The sequence below is a fragment of the Somniosus microcephalus genome, chromosome 28 (genome assembly GCF_052327205.1).
Source record: "Somniosus microcephalus isolate GS21.2 chromosome 28, FLI_Smic_1.0, whole genome shotgun sequence".
Taxonomy (NCBI): domain Eukaryota; kingdom Metazoa; phylum Chordata; class Chondrichthyes; order Squaliformes; family Somniosidae; genus Somniosus; species Somniosus microcephalus.
In genome coordinates, this window is record NC_141014.1 from 36,471,198 (window position 1) to 36,495,588 (window position 24,391).

Below are 24,391 nucleotides of genomic sequence, written 5' to 3' on the forward strand. Positions count from 1 at the left end.
CGGTCTGTGCGGAATATGCACTTCTCCTTGTTATATGTCAGGTTCAGGAGTTGGGCGGTGCGGAGGAATTTCTCGAGGTTTGCGTCATGGTCCTGCAAGTCATGGCCGCAGATGGTCACATTGTCCAGGTAAGGGAAAGTGGCCTGGAGCGCGTTTTGATCGACCATCTGGTCCATCTCCCTTTGGAAGACGGAGACCCCGTTGGTAACGCCAAAGGGAACCCTAAGGAAGTGATAGAGGCGGCCGTTTGCCTCAAAGGCAGTATACTGGCGGTCTTCAGGGCGGATGGGGAGCTGGTGGTATGCTGATTTCAGGTCAATGGTCGAAAAGATGCGGTACTGCGCGATCTGGTTGACCATGTCAGCTATGCGGGGGAGTGGGTAGGCGTCCAGCAGGGTGTAGCGGTTAATTGTTTGGCTGTAGTCGATGACCAGGCATTGTTTCTCGCCGTTCTTAACGACCACAACCTGGGCTTGCCAGGGGCTGGTGCAGCCCTCAATAATCCCCTCCTTCAGGAGCCGCTCCACTTCGGTTTTAATGAAAACCCTGTCCCCGGCACTGTATCGCCTGCTCTTTGTGGCGATGGGCTTACAGTCGGGGGTGAGGTTAGCAAATAGTGGGGGGGGGGGGGACTCTGAGTGTGGAGAGGTTGCATCTGGTGCGCGGCGGGCAATTTGGAAGCTGCTGGCTGCGGACTGTGAGTGGGGGGAGGGGGCCACCGTATGCCATCGTAACACTTTTGAGGTGGCACTGGAAATCCAACCCCAGTAGAACGGCAGCGCAAAGTTGGGGCAGGACCAGGAGTTTAAAATTATTGAACACAGTCCCGTCTACTATTAGTGTCACCACGCAGTAGCCGCCAATGTCCGCTGACTGGGACTCGGAGGCCATAGAAATCCGCTGGTGCGCAGGCAGGACTGGGAGAGAGCAACGCCGCACCGTGTCGGGGTGGATGAAGCTCTCTGTGCTCCCGGAGTCAAAAAGGCAGTTTATTGCATGGCCGTTTACCTTAACGTCCATTTTGGACCGAGCTAGTTGGTGTGGTCTCGTTTGGTCCAGCGTAACAGAGGCCAGCGTAGGGGTCGGCGTGTCGCTGCGGGTATCAGATGGGGGGGGGGGGTTGGCGGCCTGCTGCGTCCCGGCTGGTGTCCAAGATGGCAGCGTCCATGATCCCCATGTGGCTGGAGTCGTCCAAGATGGCTGCTGTTGGGGTGGTTCTCACATGGCTGGGGAGGCCCAAGATGGCGGCCCGCACGGCCCACACGCGGCGCTGTTGGGGGCCCAAGATGGCGGCTCGCACGGCCCACACGCGCCGCTGCTGGCGTTCGGGGTGGCTTTGGCCCTGCAGACGTTGGCGTAGTGTCCCTTTTTCCCGCAGCCCGAGCAGGTCGCATTCTTCGCCGGGCAGCGTGCTCTGGGGTGTTTGGCCTGGCCACAGAAGTAGCATTTCTGGCCTTGGGATACTGCTGTCTGGCCTTGGGACACTGCTGCGGTTGTTGGGCCATTGTTGGGATGTGGCTGGGGTGGTACGGTGCTATGGGGCTGTCCTACTGTGTCCCAGGTTGTCGTTCCCCACGGCGTCCACGGTGCAGAGGAGTAGGCATCCATGCCCCGGTAGGCTGCGTCCAGCGTTAGTGCGATTTCGGAGGCTTTGTTGAGGGTGAGGTCGCTCTGCTCCAGCAGTTGCTGTCGGGTGTAGTTGGACCTGTGGCCCGCTACGAAGGCATCCCGGATCAGTTCCTCCGTGTACTTAGCGGGCGTTACCGCCTTACACCCACAGGCCCGGCCAAGCACGGACAGTGCTTGGAGGTATTCCTCAGTCGACTCCCCAGGAGGTGCCTGGCGTACACTTCATTCACAGGGCGCGCGTACTGGGTCTTGAGGAGCTGGAGGGCGGCTGTGTACGAGGTCGCGTCCCGGATGACTGAGTACACTCGGTGGTTCACCTTGGAGATCAGGACAGACAGTTTGTCCGCATCCGTTACGACCGCAGTGGAGGCAGTCAGGAATGTCTCGAAGCACATGAGCCAGTGAGCAAACTTGGTGGAAGCGTCCGCTTCCCGACTGTCCAGGTCCAGCCATGCTGGTGTGAGGATCTTCTCCATTATAAAAAATCTAGTTAATAAAATTGACGCGCCATCAATTACTCAAAAGATTGAGGTTAAGCGAGTAACAATCAGGCTTTTATTAACTAGAGAATGAAGGTCTTGCCTCGACCCATCCAGAATACCAAGGGACTGAGAGGCAGTCACTTATATAGCTGGAATAGTGGGAGGAGTCAGCCGAGGCATGTACAGACCTGTACCTAGTGGAGTACACACACACATGCAGGCAGGTATAACAGTGGTTTACCACACCGGTATTGGGTTTCTACATTGATGGAACAGGCAGGTAGGGGGAAAGAGTTTCAGGAGAAGTATCTATTTAACTTGGGGGTTTTACTTTGTGCATTTAATGAAATACATTTACTCCTTCCAGAAGGATTATATTTTGTGGGACTACAGTTCCGCACGTATTCCTCATCCTTCAATACCTTACCCAAGACCATGAGTGTTGGCAGGTTAGTCAAACATGGTGGGGGAGGGGGGAGGAGAGGGGTCCCAGAACAAAGCCCAGTAGGGTACTCACAGTTTCCCAGTAAGATATTTTCAAATTCTCTACCCCAAAGGGCTGTGGATGCTGAACCATTAACTATATTCAAGGCTCAGATAGATTTTTAGATTGTAGTGGGATTAAGGGATATGGAGATCGGGCTGGAAAGTAGAGGTGAGATTGAAGATCAGCCATGATTTTATTGAATGGTGGAGCAGGCTCAAGGGCCGCATGGCCTACTCCTGCTTCTAATTATGTTATGTGGATAGCAAGCTGATATGGCAATTGTTGATTCTCCTCCACCACCACATCAATTGTAATCCCCTTATCATGAGTTCAGTGAGCTCCAACATTGCTGGTCTGTGCAGCAGTTATTTGTTTCTCTGCCCACAAAGCTGATCAGAAAAGCTATAGCGGCAGTGGTGAGTTTGTTAACGGAGTTACCCCCACTAATGACTGATGGGGATCTGTAGCAGTTTACTGAATACGAACTGCTCTTCCCCAGGGAAAATATAATTCTTAGAGAATGCTAAACCAGAGCTTTCTCTTCATTGGACTGAAATGACAGAACACAGTCACAGGAAAACTTCCTTGTGTTTATTATAACTTGTATTTCATTGTAGTGACTAAATAATAACTCTCTTCAAGCTCTCAAGGGCAGGGGGAATATTCATCGCCATGGCAACAAATACTTCTATTTAACTGCCGAGACCCCAAGCTCTGGAATTCCCTCCCTAAACACCTCTTCCTCCTGTAAGACTCTAAAAACCTACTTCTGACAAAGCTTCAGGGGTCCCTGGTCCCATTAGCTCATTTGGCTGAACACACCTTGGTACATTTAGCTGTTGTATTACAGTTCCAAGAAATACAAAAAAAATTAAAAATTACCCCTGCAAAAAAAAAAAAAAAATAGAACTGTGGTCATTGGTGGAAGGGTCAAGAACCAGAGGACACAGATTTAAGGTGATTGGCAGAAGGCCCAAAGGCGACAGGAGGAAAAACTGAACGCAGCGAGTGGTTAGGATCTGGAATGCACTGCCCGAGAGGGTGGTGGAGGTAGGCTCAATCTGTTTCCAAAAGGGAACTAGACAAGTACCTGAAGGAAAAAATGGCAAGGCTCCACAGAAAAGGGCAGGGTGTGGTACTAGCCGAAGTGCTCCTGCAGAGAGCCGGCATAGGCTCAACGGGCCGAATGGCCTCCTGTGCTGTAACCATTCTATGACCAAATCCCATGACAACACTGCTGCACAGCCCAGTGTAATACTGGAAAATGTAACCAAGTTATGCTAACTGGAACAAAAACCACTAAAACTTACAAGCAGACAAAATCCAGTCCAATATAGAACAGTTTATTTACAGTTAGTGACATTTCACATTAAGAGCCCAGGTCTCAGCTCTTGCACAAAGTCACAAGCCATCATTCCCTACAGGACAGGAGTCTCACACACAATTATAAATACAAGTACTAAACACAATAGGCTTCATCCCTGCAGTCACTCTTCCCCCAGGGTGTGCTTGTCAAACAGGTACTCTCCCATGCCAGTCTCAGGGGCTCCCAGTCTCTTCAGGTTGGTGATGTGATCGCCAAGCTTCTTGATCATCTTCACTTGCTCATCCAAGTAGTGGGTCTCCAGGAAGTCACACAACTGGAAAAAGAGGGAAACTAGTTATGTCCAGCAGCAGATTTCAAGGAACATCCTAGCTTCCCCCTCGAGAGTTTAATCCACTTGGACTGCAGGATGTTCTAGTGGTGCAATTGAAATTAATGGAATTACTGCATCATTAGATTAAAATTCCTGCACAATAGGGGCATAGATCCTAGAATCACTGGGACACATTTACTAGTCAATGTCCACAGTAGGCCAACCTCCCACCACTTAAAAACCTAAAAAAAGCACCAACACAGCTATTGGGTGTGAAGATCTTTTGAATAGGCTCAAGGTTCCACCACCTCCAACTTAACATATGCCCACATTACAGCATCAAGAACTTACATGAGGGTCAGTCCTCTCAGTGGAGAGTTTGTGCAGATCCAGCAGACTCTGGTTGACATTCTTCTCCAGCTGCAGAGCTCTCTGCATCGCCTCCAGACCATTGCGCCACTCATCCTGCTCTGGTTTCTGGAAAGGGAAATTCAGACAGTTCACTGTACAATGGAATAAACAAACAAGTATTGAAGGAAATTAGGCGTGCAAATATCTAATGTTACCATGAACCAATGTGTTAGAAGAAAAGAGAGCTACGGCATTAAGCCAACACAACTACTGGAGTCAAATAACAGATGTATTGAAGGGGAAGCTAGATAAGTACTAGGGAGAGGTGTATAGAAGGATATGCAGATAGGGTTAGATGAAGCACGGTGGGAGGTGGTTCGTGCAGGATACACTCCGTCATGGACCCACTTGGCCAAATGGCCTGTTTGTTATAAATTGGAACAAATTGCTTTAGAAAGTATTTGAAACAATCAGGCTACGGGGACCCAGACCGAAGGTCACTTGTTTATTGAGCCAAACCTTGATGTCCGCCAAGATGATTCGGCCTCCACGCCGATTCTGGAATTTCATCAGTTTCTCCGCGTGCTCCCGTTCCTCGTGTGACTGCTCCTTGAAGAACTCGGCAAAATGACGCAGGGCAACGTCATCCCGGTCAAAGTAGAAGGACTGTGGAGAGACCAGAAAAGTAGTTGGGTATCCCAAAGCAGATCAATCATGGGTATTGTACATAAAGCCAACCTGGATTATGCTTTCTTGCAAATGGTTCAAGTCTCACTGAACTCGTTGTACATGAAAACTAGCACAGGCCTACTTACTTCACTAACCTGGTAGAGAGTGGACAATCTGACCCCTAGCAATAGGGGAACTGGCCAATGGAAATGGCAAAAGAACCAGAGGCTACATGAGGAAACTCAAGTGCATGCACTGCCTGAAAGGGTGGTGGGAGCAGATTAAATAGTAACTTGCAATTATTGGCCCAGATGTATTGCCAAGGGGCACTAGAAACAAACCCATTACAGTAGAGTCTAGTCACAGTACACAATTCATGTAGTACATCAAAGAGGAGAAACTGGTCTGAATCTTACTGGCTACATTCATCCCATGGAACTAAAATTACCACAAGCAGCATTAATTTGGCACCTTCAACACTAATCAAGGCATTTCAGAGGAGAAGCACATACCAAGGAATAAAGGTTCATAAACCTTCAGAATTTGAAGTGCTTGGTCAAGGTCAAGAAGTAGGAAAGCAGAGTTAAGGGAGAGTTCCCGAGTAGGGTCAAAGTGGCTGACGGATTTACCACCAGTACGGCAAAGGGAGTTAGCGAAAAGACAGAAGGGCACAAACTGAGAGTTAAAACTAAGGTTAATATTAGGAACAGGAGTAGGCCATTCAGCCACTCGAGCCTGCTCCACCATTCAATTTGATCATGGCTGACCTGTAGCTTTACTCCATCCCCCTTGAGGCACTTACCCAAGAAAACATCTGTCTTGAAAGCTCCAATTGTCCCAGCAGCCACAGCTGGGGTGGAGGAAAGCAGGTAAAGAAAGTGTTCCAGATTTCCACCACCCTTGCGTGTGAAAAAGTGCTTCCTGACTTCCCTCCTAAATGGGCTACTTTTAATTTGAAGATTACATCCCCTCATTTGCAAAAGCAAGGTAGGGAAAGGCCATGGAGTGAATTAGAAGTGAGGATAAGAATTCTGAATGCCACACATTGAATGCAGAGTATTACAAATATAAACTTCAACAACATGCTCACAAGAGCCCAACAAAGAGTCATTAAGATACTCAGAATATGGTTCAGTTACTGCAAGGACCAGAGAGGCAGTTTGTTAATGGACACACAAAATGATAAATTGCATTATATTATACCTTTAAAAAATGAATTAACTGTGCATAGATTGAGGGGTGGGCTAGACACAGCACAGAATTTAGTAAAGTAACATTACATAGACTCCATTGTGAAGTGGTCAGAAATACAAGACTCACCATGGAGAGATAAACATAGGAGGAATAGAGCTCCATGTTGATCTGCTTGTTGACAGCATCCTCACAGTCCTTGTGGTAGTTCTGACGCACTTGAGAAGCCATCCTAATTATTATTATTTATTGCTAAATCTAAACTTTGTTGAAGTAAGAAGCTGGGATTTAACCAACCCCCCAAACTCCTAGTATTTATACTGCTGGATAATCCAGGGCGTGACCGCCTAGATGATGAGTGACATTCCTCAATACCCAATCAGAAGTGGCAGCCTCTCTCTCAGAGCACCAATCAAGTAAAGGGAGGAGGGGGAGATGACACCCAGAGCCAATCATGACTTTGAAAAATGAGTGTCATTGGCTGACAAGGCAATAAGGATCCCAAAGGAAGGGGACACTAGCGTCACGCCGTGGCGTGCCGTTTTACCTCCGGACGGAGGCGGAGGTCCCCAATGGGGGGCTCTCTATGCGGGAGTCCTCCCTTGTTCTATCGGGGATTTGGCCTGGAGGGTGTTGCACAGAGCAGTTCCGTGCAATAGATTTTTAAGTAGGTTTACGGACTCCCAGACCGCCTGTTTGTTTTGCGGTCTGGAGGAGTCCGTCTTTCACGTTTACACGGGGTGTGAGAGGTTGCAGCCCCTCTTCCATTTTTTGAGGGGGCTGCTCCTCAAATTTTGGTTGCACTTCAGTCCCACGCTCCTGATCTACGGTCACCCCGTGCGGAGGGGGGCGGGCGGGTCGGAGGACCTCCTCGTGGGCCTGCTCCTGGGCCTGGCCAAGAAAGCCATCAATTGGTCCTGGCAGCGGGCGAGCGAGGGGGTCGTCCGACCGGATTGCCTCCCCCTCTTCCGTGGCCATGTTCGCGCCCGGGTGGCCATAGAGATGGAGCACGCGGTGTCCGCCGGCACGCTCGAGCTCTTTCGTGACCGGTGGGCGCCGCGGGGCCTGGAGTGCATTGTTAATCGGGACAACCAAATTTTAATTTGATTGGTGGAGGGTTATTTAAAAGGGTAATTGGGTTTTGTCACCTTATTTGTGAAATTGTTTCTTTTTTATTTGGGTCCAATGAAAAGAGAGGGGACACTAGCGTCACGCCGTGGCGTGCCGTTTTACCTCCGGACGGAGGCGGAGGTCCCCAATGGGGGGCTCTCTATGCAGGAGTCCTCCCTTGTTCTATCGGGGATTTGGCCTGGAGGGTGTTGCACAGAGCAGTTCCGTGCAATAGATTTTTAAGTAGGTTTACGGACTCCCAGACCGCCTGTTTGTTTTGCGGTCTGGAGGAGTCCGTCTTTCACGTTTACACGGGGTGTGAGAGGTTGCAGCCCCTCTTCCATTTTTTGAGGGGGCTGCTCCTCAAATTTTGGTTGCACTTCAGTCCCACGCTCCTGATCTACGGTCACCCCGTGCGGAGGGGGGCGGGCGGGTCGGAGGACCTCCTCGTGGGCCTGCTCCTGGGCCTGGCCAAGAAAGCCATCAATTGGTCCTGGCAGCGGGCGAGCGAGGGGGTCGTCCGACCGGATTGCCTCCCCCTCTTCCGTGGCCATGTTCGCGCCCGGGTGGCCCTAGAGATGGAGCACGCGGTGTCCGCCGGCACGCTCGAGCTCTTTCGTGACCGGTGGGCGCCGCGGGGCCTGGAGTGCATTGTTAATCGGGACAACCAAATTTTAATTTGATTGGTGGAGGGTTATTTAAAAGGGTAATTGGGTTTTGTCACCTTATTTGTGAAATTGTTTCTTTTGTTTGGTCCAATGAAAAGAGAGGGGACACTAGCGTAGATTTAGACTTGAATGTAGGAAGTATGATTAAGAAGGTTGCAGATGATACAAAAATTGGCTGTGTGGTTGATAATGAAGGAAGCTGAAGACTGCAGGAAGATATCAATGGACTGGTCAGGTGGGCAGAACAGTGGCAAAAGGAATTCAATCTGGAGAAGTGTGAGGTCATGCATTTGTGGAGGGCTAACAAGGCAAGGGAATACACAAGGGTAGGACACTGAGAAGTGCAGAAGATCAGAGGGGCCTTGGAGTGCATGTCCACAGATCTCTGAAGGTAGCTGGACAGGTAGATAAGTTGGTTAAGAAGGCATATGGGATACTTGCCTTTATTAGCTGAGGCACAGAATATAAGAGCAGGGAGGTTATGCTTGAAATGTATAAAACACTAGTTAGGCCGCAGCTAGAGTACTGCGTGCAGTCCTGGTCACCACATTACAGGACCTGGGCTGAAGAATTTTAGCTATGAGGAAAGATTGGATAGGCTGGGTTGTCCTATTTATCCCTCAAATAAAAACAGAAAATGCCGGAGACATGTGGTGTATGTAACCATTCCACCTTTAAGAGAACTATTTTAAGAGATGCACTACTTTATCTTGGCTGCTGTATACTGTAATACCGGTGGTGACCACACCGGTATATAAGTGCTGTGTAATGATTTATTGGGCAGTTCAGCCTGACCTCCGACTAGTAAAGACCTGTTGAATTTACTCTTGTGGTCTGTGTGCAGCGATTCTTATTAACAATAACTAGAACACACAGACTTAACAGTGGCGACGATGACGATCTTACCCTGCGGCAGAGATATATCCAAGGCAGTTTAACGGGCGTCGAGAAGAGGCATCCGCCCTCGTCATCCTGCTGAGAAAAGACTCGGGTCTGAAGAGCAAGGAAGAATCCTGACACGAAGCCTTCCATCAGCAACAGGCAATGATCATCCCTTCTATCACGGTGGTGGGTAAGCCGATCAGCGACGAGCAGCAAGTCGGCCACGTTGGCTGTGAAGTAGGGGAGGGAAAAACGGAGGATATAAGGGCGGCGAACTCGACCACGGCCGGGGAAAAGAGCCGGACAGAAGTCGGGGCCAGAGGCGCTGAGACTGGGGCAGCGTAAGGCACGGGAGCCGCGGTGAATGCAAACGCAACCGGAGTAAAAGACTGGGCTGCAAGCGGGCTGGGAGATGCAACAGCGTCGAGAGAGAGCTCGACCGCGACCGGGGAAAAAGGCCGGGCAGCTACCGAGGCCGCGAGGCGTGGGATAAAAAAAAACAAAAAAAAACGCGGAGAACTCAGCCGCAGCCGGGGGAAAGGATCGGACTGCAAGAGGGGCTGGGAGGCACGATTTGAGAACTGCTGGGGAGGGCGAACGCAGCAATACGGCAATCGCCATTACAGCCAGCGGGGGAGAAAGCCAAATGCGGGAAGCCGCCATTTTCGTAGGCGGGGGAAGAAGACAAGCGCGGGAAACCGCCATTTTGAAAAAAAAAAAAAAAATTCTTTTTGTTTCTCAAGAAGATTGCGAGGATGCCTAAGCGTGGTAACATCAACGATTTCGATCCCGATGTTGAAGATTGGGCCACGTATGTAGAACGCATAGAGATTTATTGTAAGGCAAATAAAATATCAGATGAAGATAAAGCACTAACCTTACTAAACTCAATGGGTGCGAAGACATACGGGCTATTGAAGCACCTTCTATCACCAGCTAAACCGGCGGATCAGGCTTTCGCTAATATTGTTGCTGTCCTGAGAAATCATTTGAACCCCACACCGCTGATGTTAGCGGAACGATTTAAATTTTATGCGAGAACGCAACTGAAAGAGGAAAGCAACGCGGAGTATTTAATTGAACTGCGTAAGTTAGCGAAATACTGTCAGTTTGGGGAAAGACTGACAGAGGCACTGAGAGACAAATTCGTGTGTGGATTGTCGAAAGAAGGAACACAAAAGCGGCTGCTTGAAGAGAATGATCTTACACTTGATAAGGCTGTCACTATTGCAGCATCGCACGAAGCCGCAGCGAGAGGCACTGCGGAAATGCAGCTGAAGGCAGCGGTACTCAGCGTAGATCAAATGGCTTTGGGTACAGCGAAATGTTATCGTTGTGGAAAGACAACACACGATCAGAACCAATGCTGGTTTAAAAATCAGGAATGTAGAAAATGTGGCAAGCTTTGTCACATAGCTAAAGTATGCCGGTCAGGAAAGAAGACCAGCAACAAAAAGTCACCGCAGGAAAAGTGCAGAAAGGTACATAAGGTGGCTGAGAAGAGTTCGGATGAACAGAATTCGGATTCAGACTCCAACAGCAAGGAACTGGGTAGTCTGAGAATTCACAATGTGAGTAAGGAAGCTGACCTACAAACCATCTGGGTCACACTTCAGATAGCAGGAGTCCAAGTGAAGATGGAATTGGACACCGGATCGGCGTTGACGGTCATGAATAAGCAAGATTACAAAAGGTTATTCACACATATTCCCCTACGGGATACGGAGATAGCATTGCAGACATACACGGGGCAAAGAGTATACCCCATCGGAAAGATAAAAGTCAAGGTGGTACACAAGGGCAAAGAACACCAAGGAATGTACTACCTGAGGGAGGTCCACCACTTCTGGGACGGGAGTGGATCAGGAAAATAAATATGGACTGGCACTCCCTAAAAGCAATAACGGTAGATTCCGGAAAAAAAGATGTCAAACCTGAACGATTGTCCAGAATATTGGATGAGGTTAAAGAGGTGTTCCAACAGGGACTGGGAACACTGAGAGGAATTACGGCAAAAATCATGATTGCAGAACATGCAAACCCAAAATTTTTCAAAGCCAGACCTTATGCGATACGACCTGCTGTGGAAGCTGAGCTGGAAGGGCTAGAACGTTCAGGAGTACTGTCTAAGGTGGACTGGAGTGAGTGGGCCACGCCCATTGTTCCCGTCATGAAGCGTTCATCGAGTAACAAGCCAGGGGAACCGGGGAAGGTCCGCATCTGTGGAGACTTCAAGATCACGGTTAATCCGGTGCTTCACACGGTGCAATATCCGCTTCCGCGGATTGAGGATATCTTTGCTTCATTGTCTGGCGGGAAACACTTCACCAAGATAGACCTGGCGCAAGCGTACTTACAGATGGAAGTTGAGGAAGAGTCGCGCCAGTATCTCTCAATCAACACGCACAGAGGCTTGTATCGATATAATAGACTGGTTTTTGGAGTGGCTTCGGCTCCAGCAATTTGGCAGAGGGCCATGGAGCAGGTATTACAGGGAATTCCAAGCACTCAATGTTACTTGGACGATATCCTGATTACAGGAGATGACGATGAGGAACACCTTGCAAATTTGAAACTGGTGCTCACCAGATTGAAGGAATATGGACTTCGAGTTAATCGCCAGAAATGTGAGTTCTTTCAGAAACGGATCTCGTACTGTGGTCATGTCATTGACCAGGAGGGGCTGCACAAGTCACCTGACAAGATCGAAGCTGTTGTGAAGGCTCCCGCTCCGGAAAATTTATCCCAGTTGAGGTCGTTCCTAGGGTTGATTAACTATTACCATAAGTTTCTGCCAAATCTATCCACGGTGCTGCACCCGCTGAACGCTCTTTTGCAGAAAGAAGTACCGTGGAAGTGGAGCGAGGACTGTAAGAAGGCCTTTCGCAAAAGCAAGGCATTGATCACCTCAGAGGAAGTGTTGGCTCACTTCAACCCAACGCTACCTATTCGTTTAGCTTGTGATGCTTCTCCTTATGGTATTGGAGCAGTACTCTCACACAAGTTGCCAAATGGCTTGGAAAGGCCAGTCGCATTTGCATCCAGATCATTGACCTCCGCTGAGCGCAACTATGCTCAGATAGATAGGGAGGCTCTCAGCCTTGTGTGGGGAGTAAAGAAGTTTAATCATTACCTGCAGGGCCAGAAGTTTACACTGCTGACAGACCACCAGCCGTTGGTATCCATTTTTAACCCTAAGAAGGGTGTTTCGGTGATGACAGCACAGAGGCTCCAGAGATGGTCCCTTTTCCTAGGGGCACATCAATATCAGATAGAATTCAAAGGTACAAAGCAGCATGGTAATGCTGATGGGCTGTCGCGCCTGCCACTACCTACTGAGGAGGAGGCACCGACGGTTGACCCGGTGGAGTTCTTTCACTCGACCATCATCGAATGTTTACCTGTCACCAATGCAAATATTGAAAGGGAGACTAGGAATGACCCGACACTGGCCCGGGTCTACGAATTGACAGTAAAGGGATGGCCAGCCCATGGTGATCCACTGTTACCGGCATTCTCAGCAAGACGAGAACAGCTGTCCATCTGTCAGGGAACATTGATGTATGGAACAAGGGTGATTATCCCTCCTAAGTTAAGAGAGAGAGTTCTAAAAGAACTACATGAAGGTCATCTGGGGGGAGTCAAGATGAAAAGCCTTGCTGGGCTTATGTGTGGTGGCCGGGTATCGACCAACAGATAGAGGATCTGACGAAAAGCTGCTCAGGGTGCCAAAAAGTCCAAAATGCACCTCCAATTGCACCGCTGCATCCATGGGAATGGCCTTCAACCCCATGGCAATGTGTACATATTGACTTTGCTGGTCCATTCATGGATTCCATGTTTTTAATTGCGGTGGACGCACATTCTAAATGGCCAGAAGTGATTAAAATGACTACCACTACCTCGGAGAAGACGATCGCGGTGCTAAGAACGATATTTGCAAGAAATGGATTGCCAGAGCAAATATGTTCGGACAACAGACCACAGTTCGTGTCAGAGGAATTCCAGAAATTCCTGAAGAAGAATGGGGTGAAACATTATACCTCTGCCCCATATCATCCAGCTACGAATGGGCTGGCCGAGAGGTTTGTGCAGACGTTCAAAAAGGCAATAAAGGCCATGAGCGAAGATCAGATTCCACTGCAACACAAGGTGGACAATTTCCTACTGGCATATCGAAACGCCACCCATGCAACAACAAACCAAAGTCCTGCCATGATGTTCTATAACAGGAGGTTGCGGTCCAGGTTGGACTTGTTAAAACCAAATGTGCGGAGGGAAGTCGAAAACAAACAGTTCCAGCATATCAATAACAAGCCCACTCGGAGTTTTGAAATAGGACAACCGGTGTTAGCCAGGGACTATAAAAACGAGAAATGGCAATCTGGAACAATTCGGGCCAGACAAGGACCCCTGATGTACACGGTAGATGTTGGTGAAAATGTAATGCGACGTCATGCTGACCAACTGGTGGGATCGAGAACAAGGGTCGAGCCCATGGTTATGACAGAGACAACCGTGGAGGAAGTTAGTGAACCTGAAGCATCTACCTCAGAAGTGAATATACCTGATGATGATGTCCTATCCATAGGGGATCAACTAGATGAGTCACCCCAGCAACGAGAACCAGAGACCCCTGAAAGGCGTTATCCGTCTCGGATCAGGAGGCCTCCTCAGAGACTGAATCTGTGAACTGTTTTTACATGAAGTTGTGTATATATGTTATTATGTTATGTTTAATGGGGAATATATACTGTTAAGCTAAAAAGGGAGGATTGTGGTGTATGTAACCGTTCCACCTTTAAGAGAACTATTTTAAGAGATGCACTACTTTATCTTGGCTGCTGTATACTGTAATACCGGTGGTGACCACACCGGTATATAAGTGCTGTGTAATGATTTATTGGGCAGTTCAGCCTGACCTCCGACTAGTAAAGACCTGTTGAATTTACTCTTGTGGTCTGTGTGCAGTGATTCTTATTAACAATAACTAGAACACACAGACTTACCAAGACACTCGGCAGGTCAGGCAGCGTCTGTGAAGAGAGAAACAGAGTCAACGTTTCAGGTCGATGACCTTTCGTCAGAACTGGAAAAAAGCCGGAAATGGAACAGATTCTTAAGCAAGTGAAGAGGCTGGGAAAGGGGGGAGGGGAGGAAAGAACAAAAGGGAAGGTCTGTGATAGGATGGAAGGCAGGAGAGATTAAGAGACATTGGCCCAGTAATTCGGCTCGGGTGATTGCCGCGCGTGCAAGGCCCCAAGGTGGACTCACCCGGCGCGCCGACATCTGAAATCTGGCCCGCAATGACATTCCTGTGACTGGCCAGCTTGAGGTCCTGCCGCGCTGTGCGTGCGTGACCCAGCGGCGTACTTAGTGCGATGAGCCGGCTGGGATCACGTGGGCACTGGGCAACCAATGGGAGGTTGCAAAAGTTCATTCATAAGTTTGACAGTGAGAGCTGTCAAACTCATGAAAACTGCTGGCCCCAAAACACGACTTAAACCTGAAAGAAAATTTAAAAAAAACATTGCAATACTTAAATGAACCATAAATAACTATGAAAAACTATTTTAAACAATAATTTTAAAATTTGAAAAAAAAATTTTTATAAAAAATCGGGGCTAAAACTAAACTTACCTTACTGTAAATTCTTAAAAATTACAAACCTGTGGAAAAAAAAAAATCTAAATTGTATTAATAGACCGCTTACCTGAAAAACTAAGTACTTACGTGTGGTTTTTCCGTGTGTAAATATCGGAGGCCTTTACACACGCGCAACTCTGGGGAAAAAAAAGGGAATTTCACTGCGCACGTGCTGCCTGTGCAGCTGCGCGCGCTGTGCCTCTGAACCCCTTCGTTCAGAGGACTGGAAGTGCCGGCGTTCCCCGCATGCACGGTGCTTCCTGAACGCCGGCATTTCCACCGGCCAGATGCGTGAGTACCCAGACCGTACTCACGCATTTGGACCCGAATTACTGGGCCATTGAGAGATATTCAAGGCAAAGGGAGATGGTAATGGGACAGGTTAAGAAACAAAGGATGGCTCTAGATGAAGTGTAAATTGTGCTTTCTTTTAAATATTAATCCCTCAACCAACATAACAAAAACAGATGATCCAGTCATTATCACATTGTTGTTTGTGGGAGCTTGCTGTGTGCAAATTGGCTGCTATGTTTCCTACATTACAACAGTGACTACACTTCAAAAAGTACTTCATTGGCTGTAAAGTGCTTTGAGACGTCCGGTGGTCGTAAAAGGCGCTATAGAAATGCAAGTCTTTCTTTTCCCTAGTCTCATTCTTTTGTATTTTCCCACATTAAATGCCATTTTCCACCCACCTATCCCGATCCCTTTGTATTTGTAGGTCCGCCTCACCCCCATTATTAGATTCATGCCAGCTTTAAATGATGGTTAACTGTGTATGTGTGTTTTTTGTAATGTTTTAAATATGACCTTTTGCACGAGTACATTCCATGTATTTGACATGTACTGGGGTAAGTCTGGTCTATCCGCCGGGGAAAGGATGTTTGAGTTAAGCTGACGGGATTGGGGGGATTGCAGGAAGAGAGAGGCAATCACTGTGTGTACTCTTTTTGAGCAACCCATAAACAAAGAGACTAACTAAACTCAAAACATTAAGTGAAACTTAACAAATTAAGTTGAAATTTGGTTGCTGGGTGATGAATCACTCCAGTCCCCACGGGGCCCACCGGTCGCAGGAGGCCTCGAGCGTGCCGGGTTCACCGCGTGCTCCATCTCCAAGGACACCCGGGCACGAACGTGGCCACGGAAGAGCGGCAGTCAGTCGGCCGAACGACCCTCTGCTGCCTGGACCCAGTTGCTGGCAATCACTGTGTGTAGTGTTGGTTGTGTAGACTTTGTCCCACTGATGTGAAGAGACTATCTGTTATAGACTTGTTTTAGTGATTAATCTCTCTTGATGTTTGACTGTCGAGAAGGAAAGTACAAATGGAAAGAGGCGAGGAGACTGGTGAATCTTCTCTGGTGGAACAGGAAGTCCAGTAAATCATTCTGAGATGAGAGTTACTGAGGTTTCCCTCAATCTGGTCAGGGTAGGACGGTGCTGGGGTTCCATGGATACCTTGTGTTCCTGTTTGGACCACAACACTGTGGGATCAACAGGAAGGAACAGGCTAAGAAAGCACATCAAAGGTCTAACACTATTGAATGAAAGATGAAGTAAGGAAAAGTGGGACTAGTGGACTGACACACGTGTTCATGTGATACAGGTATGTTGAGAATAACCTCAGATTTTCACCCAAGGTCAAAACTCAGATAAAGCTCTAACACTGTGACCACGTCTCTAATTGTTTATCCTATAGTTACCTTGCTCTATTCTCCAACTCTCCATTAGGCTTAGAAGTGGCAGCTTTAGCCGTAGGAACCTAGTGCAGTGTGGTTCTAAGCCAATGGGACTCCATGAAGAGAGTATTGTTCTTCACCCCCTCCCCACCAACAGAAATGATCTTCACCAAGAAAAGAATCCCATAAAGGCCAGTTGGAACTCCCAGATTTGAATTAGGACAATTCTACTAGACTAGATTGGGTGTTTAACCAAATTGTCTGCAACTTAAAACATCAAATGAAACTTAAAATTTGGTTGCTGGGGTCGATGATGCATTCCAGTCGCTGCGGAGCCTACCCGTCACAGAAGGGCTCGAGCATGCTGGCCGACACCGCGTGCTCCATCTCCAGGGAGAACCAGGCGCAAACATGGCCACGGAAGACAGGCAGGCAAGCGGGCCGAACAACACTCAACCGCCCGCTGCTTGGACCAGTTAATGGCCTTTTTGGGAAGGCCCAGGAGCAGTCCTCCGAGAAGGTCCTCTCATCTGCCTGCTCCCTCCACACTGGGTGACCGAAGATCAGGAGCGTGGGACTGAAGTGCAACCCAAAATTGAGCAGCTCCTTTCACATAATGAATGAAAGGAGGACTGCCACCTCACATTCTGTGTAAACACAGCCCAGTGTACTCTTTTAGTTTGGACCAACAACAAATTTGACTGTAAATTAACAAAAGTTCAACTAAAACATAAATCAAATTAAAATTTGGTTTTCCGGGTTGACGAGGCACTCCAGTCCCCGCGGCGCCCACCGGTCGCGGAAATACTCAAGCGTGCCGGCGGACACCGCGTGCTCCATCTCCAGGGCCACCCGGGGGCGAACATGGCCGCGGAAGAGAGGCAGGCAATCCGGCTGAACGACCCCCCGGACCAATTGATGGCTTTTTTTAGCCAGGCCCACAAGGGTGACCGTAGATCAGGAGCGTGGGACTGAAGTGCAACCAAAAATCAAGGAGCAGCCTCTTCAGGTAATGAAAGAGGGGCTGCAACCTCTCACATTCTATGTAAACGTGAAACACGGACTCCTCCAGGCCGCAAAAAATGCAGGCGGCCTGGGAGTCCGTGAACCTATTTAAAACCATATTGCACGGGACCGCTCCGTGCAACACCCTCCAGGCCAAGTCCCCGATGGAACAAGGGAGGACTCCCGCGTAGAGAGCCCTCCATTGGGGACCTCCGCCACCGCCGGTCAGCAAGACGCCACGCCAAGGCGTGTCCGGATGGCAGACGCAGACGGCAAAGTGGTGTCTGCGCAGGAGCAGCCCGTACAGGAAACTCCTCCGCACGGAATGAAAAGGCACGGAGGGTCTTTCCTCGAGACGGCGCAAGTTGTGAGGAGCCGGTTTCCGAGGGGAGTTTCGGGGCCGGGCGCCGATTAGGAACTCCGTCCGAACGGGGGCAAGCTCGGACGGGATCGCCCCACGTGCTCAAGCCGCCTCGATACACCTAGTGGAGCCGGGGCCCAGTGCCACTTTCACCGACTCAATGGCTTGGACCACGAGCCGGACGTTGGCCCAGGACAGGCGCCGCGCCAGCTCCTCCAGCGCCATCCAGCCCGCTCCTCCGCCATCGAGCAGATCCCCGACTCTGGTCACCTTGCCAGGCACAGCCCTGCGCTCCGCCAGCCACCCGAACCCACGGTCGTGAAGGTGCGGATTCCTGAGCAACGGCACCCGAAGGAGAGCCGCTGCTCCTGAGGGGCGGGGGAGGAAAAAAAAAAAGAGTTCCGCCTGGAAGCGACGTAGTTCCAAACCCATAGCAGTTCCTGGTAGAAGACAGGCAGCTCCCGCAGGCTGGCACGCATGCCGCCCACTTTCACAAACAGGAGCTGCGTGGCGTAATTGAGGCCGCGCAGCTGGTGGAAGAAATACGTCGCCAACGCACACCATCTCAGAGGACACAGCCCAGCGTAGCTCTTGTCTGAAGACAACCAAATGTTATCAGAAAATAAGCAACCACTCAAATTTACAAGGAGACAAAATCCAGTCCAATGTTGGACAGTTTATTTACAGTTAGTGACAGTTGATATTACAGAGCCCAGGTCTCACAGCTCTTTGTACAAAGTCACACAACCCATCATTCCCTGAAGGACAGGGTCTCCCACACAATTATATAAACACAAGTACTGAACACAATACGCTTCAGTCACTCTCCCCCAGGGTGTGCTTGTCAAACAAGTACTCTCCCATGCCATTCTCAGGGGCTCCCAGTCTCTTCAAGTTGGTGATGTGATCTCCAAGCTTCTTGATTATCTTCACTTGCTCATCCAAGTAGTGGGTCTCCAGGAAGTCACACAACTGAAAAGAAACAAAAAGTGAAACTAGTTATGGCCAGTAGCAGATATCAAGGAACATCCAAGCTCCCCCCACTTCCTCTAGAGTTGGGATTTTAATCCTCTTGGACTGGAGGATAGTCAAGTGGTGTAATTGAGATGATGTAAATTTGCTCAAATGATCTAGTAATTCCTGTACAATAGATGCTTAGATCCTGGAACCACTGCGACACACTTATTCTCAATGTCCACATAAGGCCAACTGTCCCATCCTCACCCCAACCCCCTTAAGAACCCAGGAGACACCCCAACACAAAGCGATTGGGCATGTAGATTGTTGAATCGGCTCAAGGACAGCAAGGTTCCACCACCTCCAACATACCCAAAAACCCAACAAGCACTTACATGAGGGTCAGTGCTCCCAGTGGAGAGTTTGTGCAGATCCAGCAGACTCTGGTTGACATTCTTCTCCATCTGCAGAGCTCTCTGCATCACCTCCAGACCATTGCTCCACTCATCCTGCTCTGGTTTCTGAAGGTGAAAGTCACAGTTCACTTACAATGAATTAAACAAAAAAGACACAAGACAGCACAAGGAAAACAGGGGTGAAAAGCAGCCAGAAATCCATGTTACCATGAACCAATGTGTCACAGGAATATAGAATGACAGCATTAAGCCACTAGAACCATGGATTCAAATTGGAACTAATTGCTTTAGAAAGTATTGGAAACAAGGGGAACCCAACAGAAGGCCACTCATTTATTGAATCCAACCTTGACGTCCTCCAAGATGATTCGGCCTCCACGCCGATTCTGGAATTTCATCAGTTTCTCAGCATTCTCGTGTTTCTCATGTGACTGCTCCTTGAGGAACTCTGCAAAGTGACGCAGGGCAACATCATCCCGGTCAAAGTAATAGGACTGTGGAGAGAATTTTAAACAGCTTCATCAGACCTAGATCTTCATATACAATGCAAGATTATATTTACCTCTAGTTAGCTAGTGAGTTCTTAATCTTGCAAAAATAGATAGAACCATAGAAGATAGGAGCAGTAGTAGGCCATTCGGCCCCTTGAGCCTGTTCCAACGTTTAGTGAGATCATGGCTGATCATCCAAACAAGTACCCTGTCCCTGGCTTCTCCCTTGATCCTGAAGATACCATTGGTTAACTAACAAAATGCAATTCACTTCACTAATCTGAACATGTTGGCCAGCTTCTCCTCCCAAGAACCAGGATGAAACAGTCAACCAACAAATATAAACTATAAACTACAGTTCAGGATTATATTTCATGACCAGTCAAACTAAACTCTACTGCTGGATAAGTAGTCCCTCCTCTACTTCCTGTCATTCAGATGAGATGTTAAACAGAGGCCCTGTCTGTCCTCAGGTGGATGTGAAAGATCTCAAGGCACTACTTCAGAGAACAGGGGAGTTCTCTCCAGATTCCCAGGCCAATATTTATCCCTCAACCAAAACAGATGATCTGATGAGTCTCATTGTTTGTGCAAGCTTACTGTGCACAAATTGGCTGCTGCATTTCCCACATAACAGGTGGCTTCATTGACTACCTCCCAAAGTGCCTTGTAGCCAAAGAGATCTAGGCACAGTGAACAAGGCTTCAACACCAGGATTCCCAGAACTTCACTTCCAGTTAAAAAGAAAGCTAGTGAGGACCTGCCATCATGTCACTCACTACAGTCACCCCACTGAAACTGAACTTTGTTTCATATCAACAAGCACCAACAGTCACTTGACCAGGTTTGTGCTCTTCTGTTACAAACTCAGGCAGCAGCTGAGCTAGTTCCATATATTAAACCTGCTCAACAGAGCGCAGCTGCTACAAGGAGCAGGCCATCAACACAACAAGCTCACCCTGAAGTACTCACTGCTCAAACATTGCTTCCCCAGGTAAGGAAGTCAAGAGAAATATAGTTGAAAGCCAGTTCATGGAACTACAGAATGTCCAGCTTTTAAGAATACAGCAACAAGGAATACAAGACTCACCATGGAAAGATAAACATAGGAGGAATAGAGCTCCATGTTAATTTGCTTGTTGACAGCATCCTCACAGTCCTTGTGGTAGTTCTGACGTACTTGGGAGGCCATCTTCACTATTTCCTGTTATACTATTACTGCTCACTAGCACCTAGAAAGTTCAAAAACTAACCCTTTCTAACTCAAGCTCTTGTATTTATACTACTGGGACAGCCTGCATTCAAACAAGGAATGACATCACCAATGACGATTGACAATCCCTGAGAGCCAATCAGGAATCTTTCCTGAATCCAGGCACCAATTAACAAAGGAGAGGGGGTGTGGGGGAGGAGGGGGGGAGACCCAGAGCCAATCAGAGCTATGGAAAACCGGCAGGTTTGGGAGATCAGTCTCGGTGATGTCATTGCTTTTGGGTTCCTTGACCTTCTTCAAATCGGAAAGTCTCTCGTTGTTTGATGCTCTCATTTGAATTAAATGACAATTTGCTGCTTTTCAAAAGCTCAAGGTGCTGAGAATCATCCTTCGCTATCGATGAATTTTCCTACAATCGTTCCTTCATCGTCGCTGGGTCAAAATCCTGGAACTCACTGCCTAACAGCATTGTGGGAGTACCTTCACCGCACGGAGTTCAAGAAGGCGGCTCACCCCCACCTTCTCCAGTGCGACTCGCGCCGAGCAATACATTCTGGCCGTTGACAGCGACGCCCACATCCCGTGAATTAATATTCTAAAAATGGAATAAATTGATTGGAAACATCTTTGTGTGTTATGGAACATACACCAGAGTATTATTCATTTCACATTTTCAGATTCTGTAGAACCGGGACCCATGAGGCTTGACTTTCCATTAAATATTTCTCCCCATCACACAATCCCTTCGGATGTAAAGACAGAAATTTCTCTTCCAGAAAAAACAGGCAAGTTCCCGATGGCGGGGAGTCCAGAACCAGGGGTCACAGCCTAAGGATAAGTGGGAAGCCATTTAGGACTGAGATGAGGAGGAATTTCTTCACCCAGAGAGTGGTGAACCTGTGACATTCTCTGCCACACAGGGCAGTTGAGGAAAATTCATTAAATATATTCAAGAAGGATTTGAATATATTTCTTGAGGCTAAAGGGATCAAGGGATATGGGGAGAAAGCAGGGACAGGGTACTGAATTTGGATGATCAGCCACGATCTCATTAAATGGCTGAACAGGCTCGAGTTGCCGAATGGCCGACTGATGCTCCAATCTTCTATGTTTCTCTGTGTATTTTCTAGCCCGTCACTCGGGGAGCTGCTACCAGGGCTGTGCTTCTTTGTAGTCAGACTGTAGGAAATGTATCGGCACGGAGCGGGGTGAACGTCGACCTCATAGATTTTGTGAGATGCAAACAGTTACCATTAGTGCCGTTCTGAGCTCAGTGCGGGGAGTGCTTGCAGCCGAACCGCACCCGAGTTCAACGTGTTAAATTGGTATAGAACCTCGGTTAGACTACACTTGGAGTACGGTGCACGGTTCTGGTCTCCATAGAATCATAGAATAGTGCAGCACAGAAGGAGGCCATTCGGCCCATCGAGTCTGTCCCGGCTCGTTCAAAGAGCAATCCAGTTAGTCCCACTCCCCCGCTCTTTCCCCAGGAACCTGGAACTTTTTTCTACTTCAAGTATTTATCCAATTCCCTTTTGAAGGCCACTATTGAATCTGTATCCACCGCCCCATCAGGCAGCGCATTCCCAATCCTAACCACTCCTTGTGTAACAACGTTTTTCCTCCTGTCGCCTCTGGTTCTTTTGCTAATCATCTTAAATCTGTGTCCTCTGGTTATCGACCCTTCAGCCATTGGAAACAGTTTCTCTTTATTTACTCTATCGAAACCCTTCATGATTTTAAACGCCTCTATCAAATCTCCTCTTAGCCTTTTCTGCTCTAAGGAGAATATTACAAAAAGGATATAGAGGCACTGGAGAAGGTGCACATTTGATTTACAAGGATGATAGCAGAACTGAGAGGTTATATCTATCAGGAATGACTGAACAAGCTGGGGCGCTTTTCTCTAGAAATAAGAAGGCTGAAGGGTGACCTAATGGAGGTCTTTAAAATTATGAAGGTGTTTTGATAAGGTAGATGGAAAGAAAATGCTTTCACTTGTGGGGGAGTCCAGAACTGAGGGCCATAAATATAAGATAGTCACTAATAAATCTAACAGGGGATTCAGGAGCAACTTCTTCAGTGGTGAGAACGTGGAACTCGCTACCACATAGGAGTAGTTGAGGCGAAGAGCAGAGATGCATTTAAGGGGAAGTTTGGAAAGAAGGGAATAGAAGGATATGCTGATCGGATTAGATGAAGAAGGGCAGGAGGAGGCTCGTGTGGAGCATAAACACCGGCACGGAGCAGTCGGGCCGAATGGCCAGTTTCTGTGCTGTAAATTCGATGTAATTCTTAAAACACGGGCGCCTGTAAAGTTTTTCACATCGAGTGAGCTGAAGACTTTGTTTTGTCTGAAACATGAAGCCATGAAACCCGTCAGCACGCAAACCCATCCCGACTCGTAGAATTGCGGCTCATCATCGTGTGAAATGTGGGGACTCAGATACCCCAGAAATGCCTCCGAGAGATGCAAAGACATCAACGTGGAATGGCTGAAGACGGCAATTTCATTGCACCCGCTGCAGTTCTCAGCTAAGTTCCTAAATTAGCTTGTCAACACTGGCGTGTTGCAGCTGCAGCATCATCAACGGATGAATCCATTCCTGGGGGTGAAGGACACAAATGGAGATGCAGTCGGATTTGGAAAGGATGATTGCTATTTGGTATGAACTGCACAATGGGCCTGAATACCAATCAATACATTTATGGAGGAGCTGCCGGTATTGGGTTTATACATTGATGGAACAGGCAGGGAGAGGGAAGAGAGTTTCAGGAGAAGTATCTATTTAACTTGGGGGTTTTACTTTGTGCATTTAGTGAAATACATTTACTGCTTCCGGAAGGATTATATTTTGTGGGAATACAGTTCCGCACGTATTCCTCGTCCTCCAATACCTTACCCAAGACCATGAGTGTTGGCAGGTTAGTCAAACATGGTGGGGGAGGGGGAAGGAGAGTGGTCACAGAACAAAGCCCAGTAGGGTACTCACAGTTTCCCAGTAAGATATTTTCAAATTCTCTACCCCAAAGGGCTGTGGATGCTGAACTATTAACTATATTCAAGGCTCAGATAGATTTTTAGATTGTAGTGTGATCAAGGGATATGGAGATCGGGCTGGAAAGTAGAGGTGAGATTGAAGATCAGCCATGATTTTATTGAATGGTGGAGCAGGCTCAAAGGCCGCATGGCCTACTCCTGCTTCTAATTATGTTATGTGGATAGCAAGCCGATATGGCAATTGTTGATTCTCCTCCACCACCACATCAATTGTAATCCCCTTATCACGAGCTCAGTGAGCGCCAACATTGCTGGTTTGTGCAGCAGTTATTTGTTTCTCTGCCCAGAAAGGCTATAGCAGCAGTGGTGAGTTTGTTAACGGAGTTACCCCCGCTAATGACTGATGGGGATCTGTAGCAGTTTACTGAATACAAACTGCTCTTCCCCAGGGAAAATATAATTCTTAGAAAATGCGAAACCAGAGCTTTCGCTTCATTGGACTGAAATGACAGAAC

General features: G+C 48.2%; 2 protein-coding genes across 2 annotated transcripts; both read right to left on the minus strand.

Moving 5' to 3' along the window:
• Window positions 1-3,925: 3,925 nt before the first annotated feature.
• On the minus strand, window positions 3,926-6,752 carry LOC147099558 (ferritin heavy chain-like). The gene is made up of 4 exons (XM_085969320.1): window positions 6,576-6,752; window positions 5,106-5,252; window positions 4,587-4,712; window positions 3,926-4,238 (listed from the first exon to the last, which is right to left on the minus strand). The coding sequence occupies exons 1-4, from the start codon at window positions 6,675-6,677 to the stop codon at window positions 4,086-4,088; spliced, it is 528 nt and encodes a 175-aa protein (XP_085825446.1). The 5' UTR covers window positions 6,678-6,752; the 3' UTR covers window positions 3,926-4,085.
• Window positions 6,753-18,425: 11,673 nt separating this feature from the next.
• LOC147099559 (ferritin heavy chain B-like) lies at window positions 18,426-20,918 on the minus strand. The gene is made up of 4 exons (XM_085969803.1): window positions 20,753-20,918; window positions 19,519-19,665; window positions 19,151-19,276; window positions 18,426-18,770 (listed from the first exon to the last, which is right to left on the minus strand). The coding sequence occupies exons 1-4, from the start codon at window positions 20,852-20,854 to the stop codon at window positions 18,615-18,617; spliced, it is 531 nt and encodes a 176-aa protein (XP_085825929.1). The 5' UTR covers window positions 20,855-20,918; the 3' UTR covers window positions 18,426-18,614.
• Between the last annotated feature and the right edge of the window lie 3,473 nt (window positions 20,919-24,391).

What these genes read in the sequence shown, in the direction of transcription:
- LOC147099558 (XM_085969320.1), bottom strand. Translation starts at nt 6,677, where the DNA reads ATGGCTTCTCAAGTGCGTCAGAACTACCACAAGGACTGTGAGGATGCT. An exon ending in CCTATGTTTATCTCTCCATG is followed by an intron (nt 5,253 to 6,575) that starts GTGAGTCTTGTA and finishes GTCTCTCCACAG; the next exon opens with TCCTTCTACTTTGACCGGGA. An exon ending in TCATCTTGGCGGACATCAAG is followed by an intron (nt 4,713 to 5,105) that starts GTTTGGCTCAAT and finishes TTCCCTTTCCAG; the next exon opens with AAACCAGAGCAGGATGAGTG.
- LOC147099559 (XM_085969803.1), bottom strand. Translation starts at nt 20,854, where the DNA reads ATGGCCTCCCAAGTACGTCAGAACTACCACAAGGACTGTGAGGATGCT. An exon ending in CCTATGTTTATCTTTCCATG is followed by an intron (nt 19,666 to 20,752) that starts GTGAGTCTTGTA and finishes TTCTCTCCACAG; the next exon opens with TCCTATTACTTTGACCGGGA. An exon ending in TCATCTTGGAGGACGTCAAG is followed by an intron (nt 19,277 to 19,518) that starts GTTGGATTCAAT and finishes TTTCACCTTCAG; the next exon opens with AAACCAGAGCAGGATGAGTG.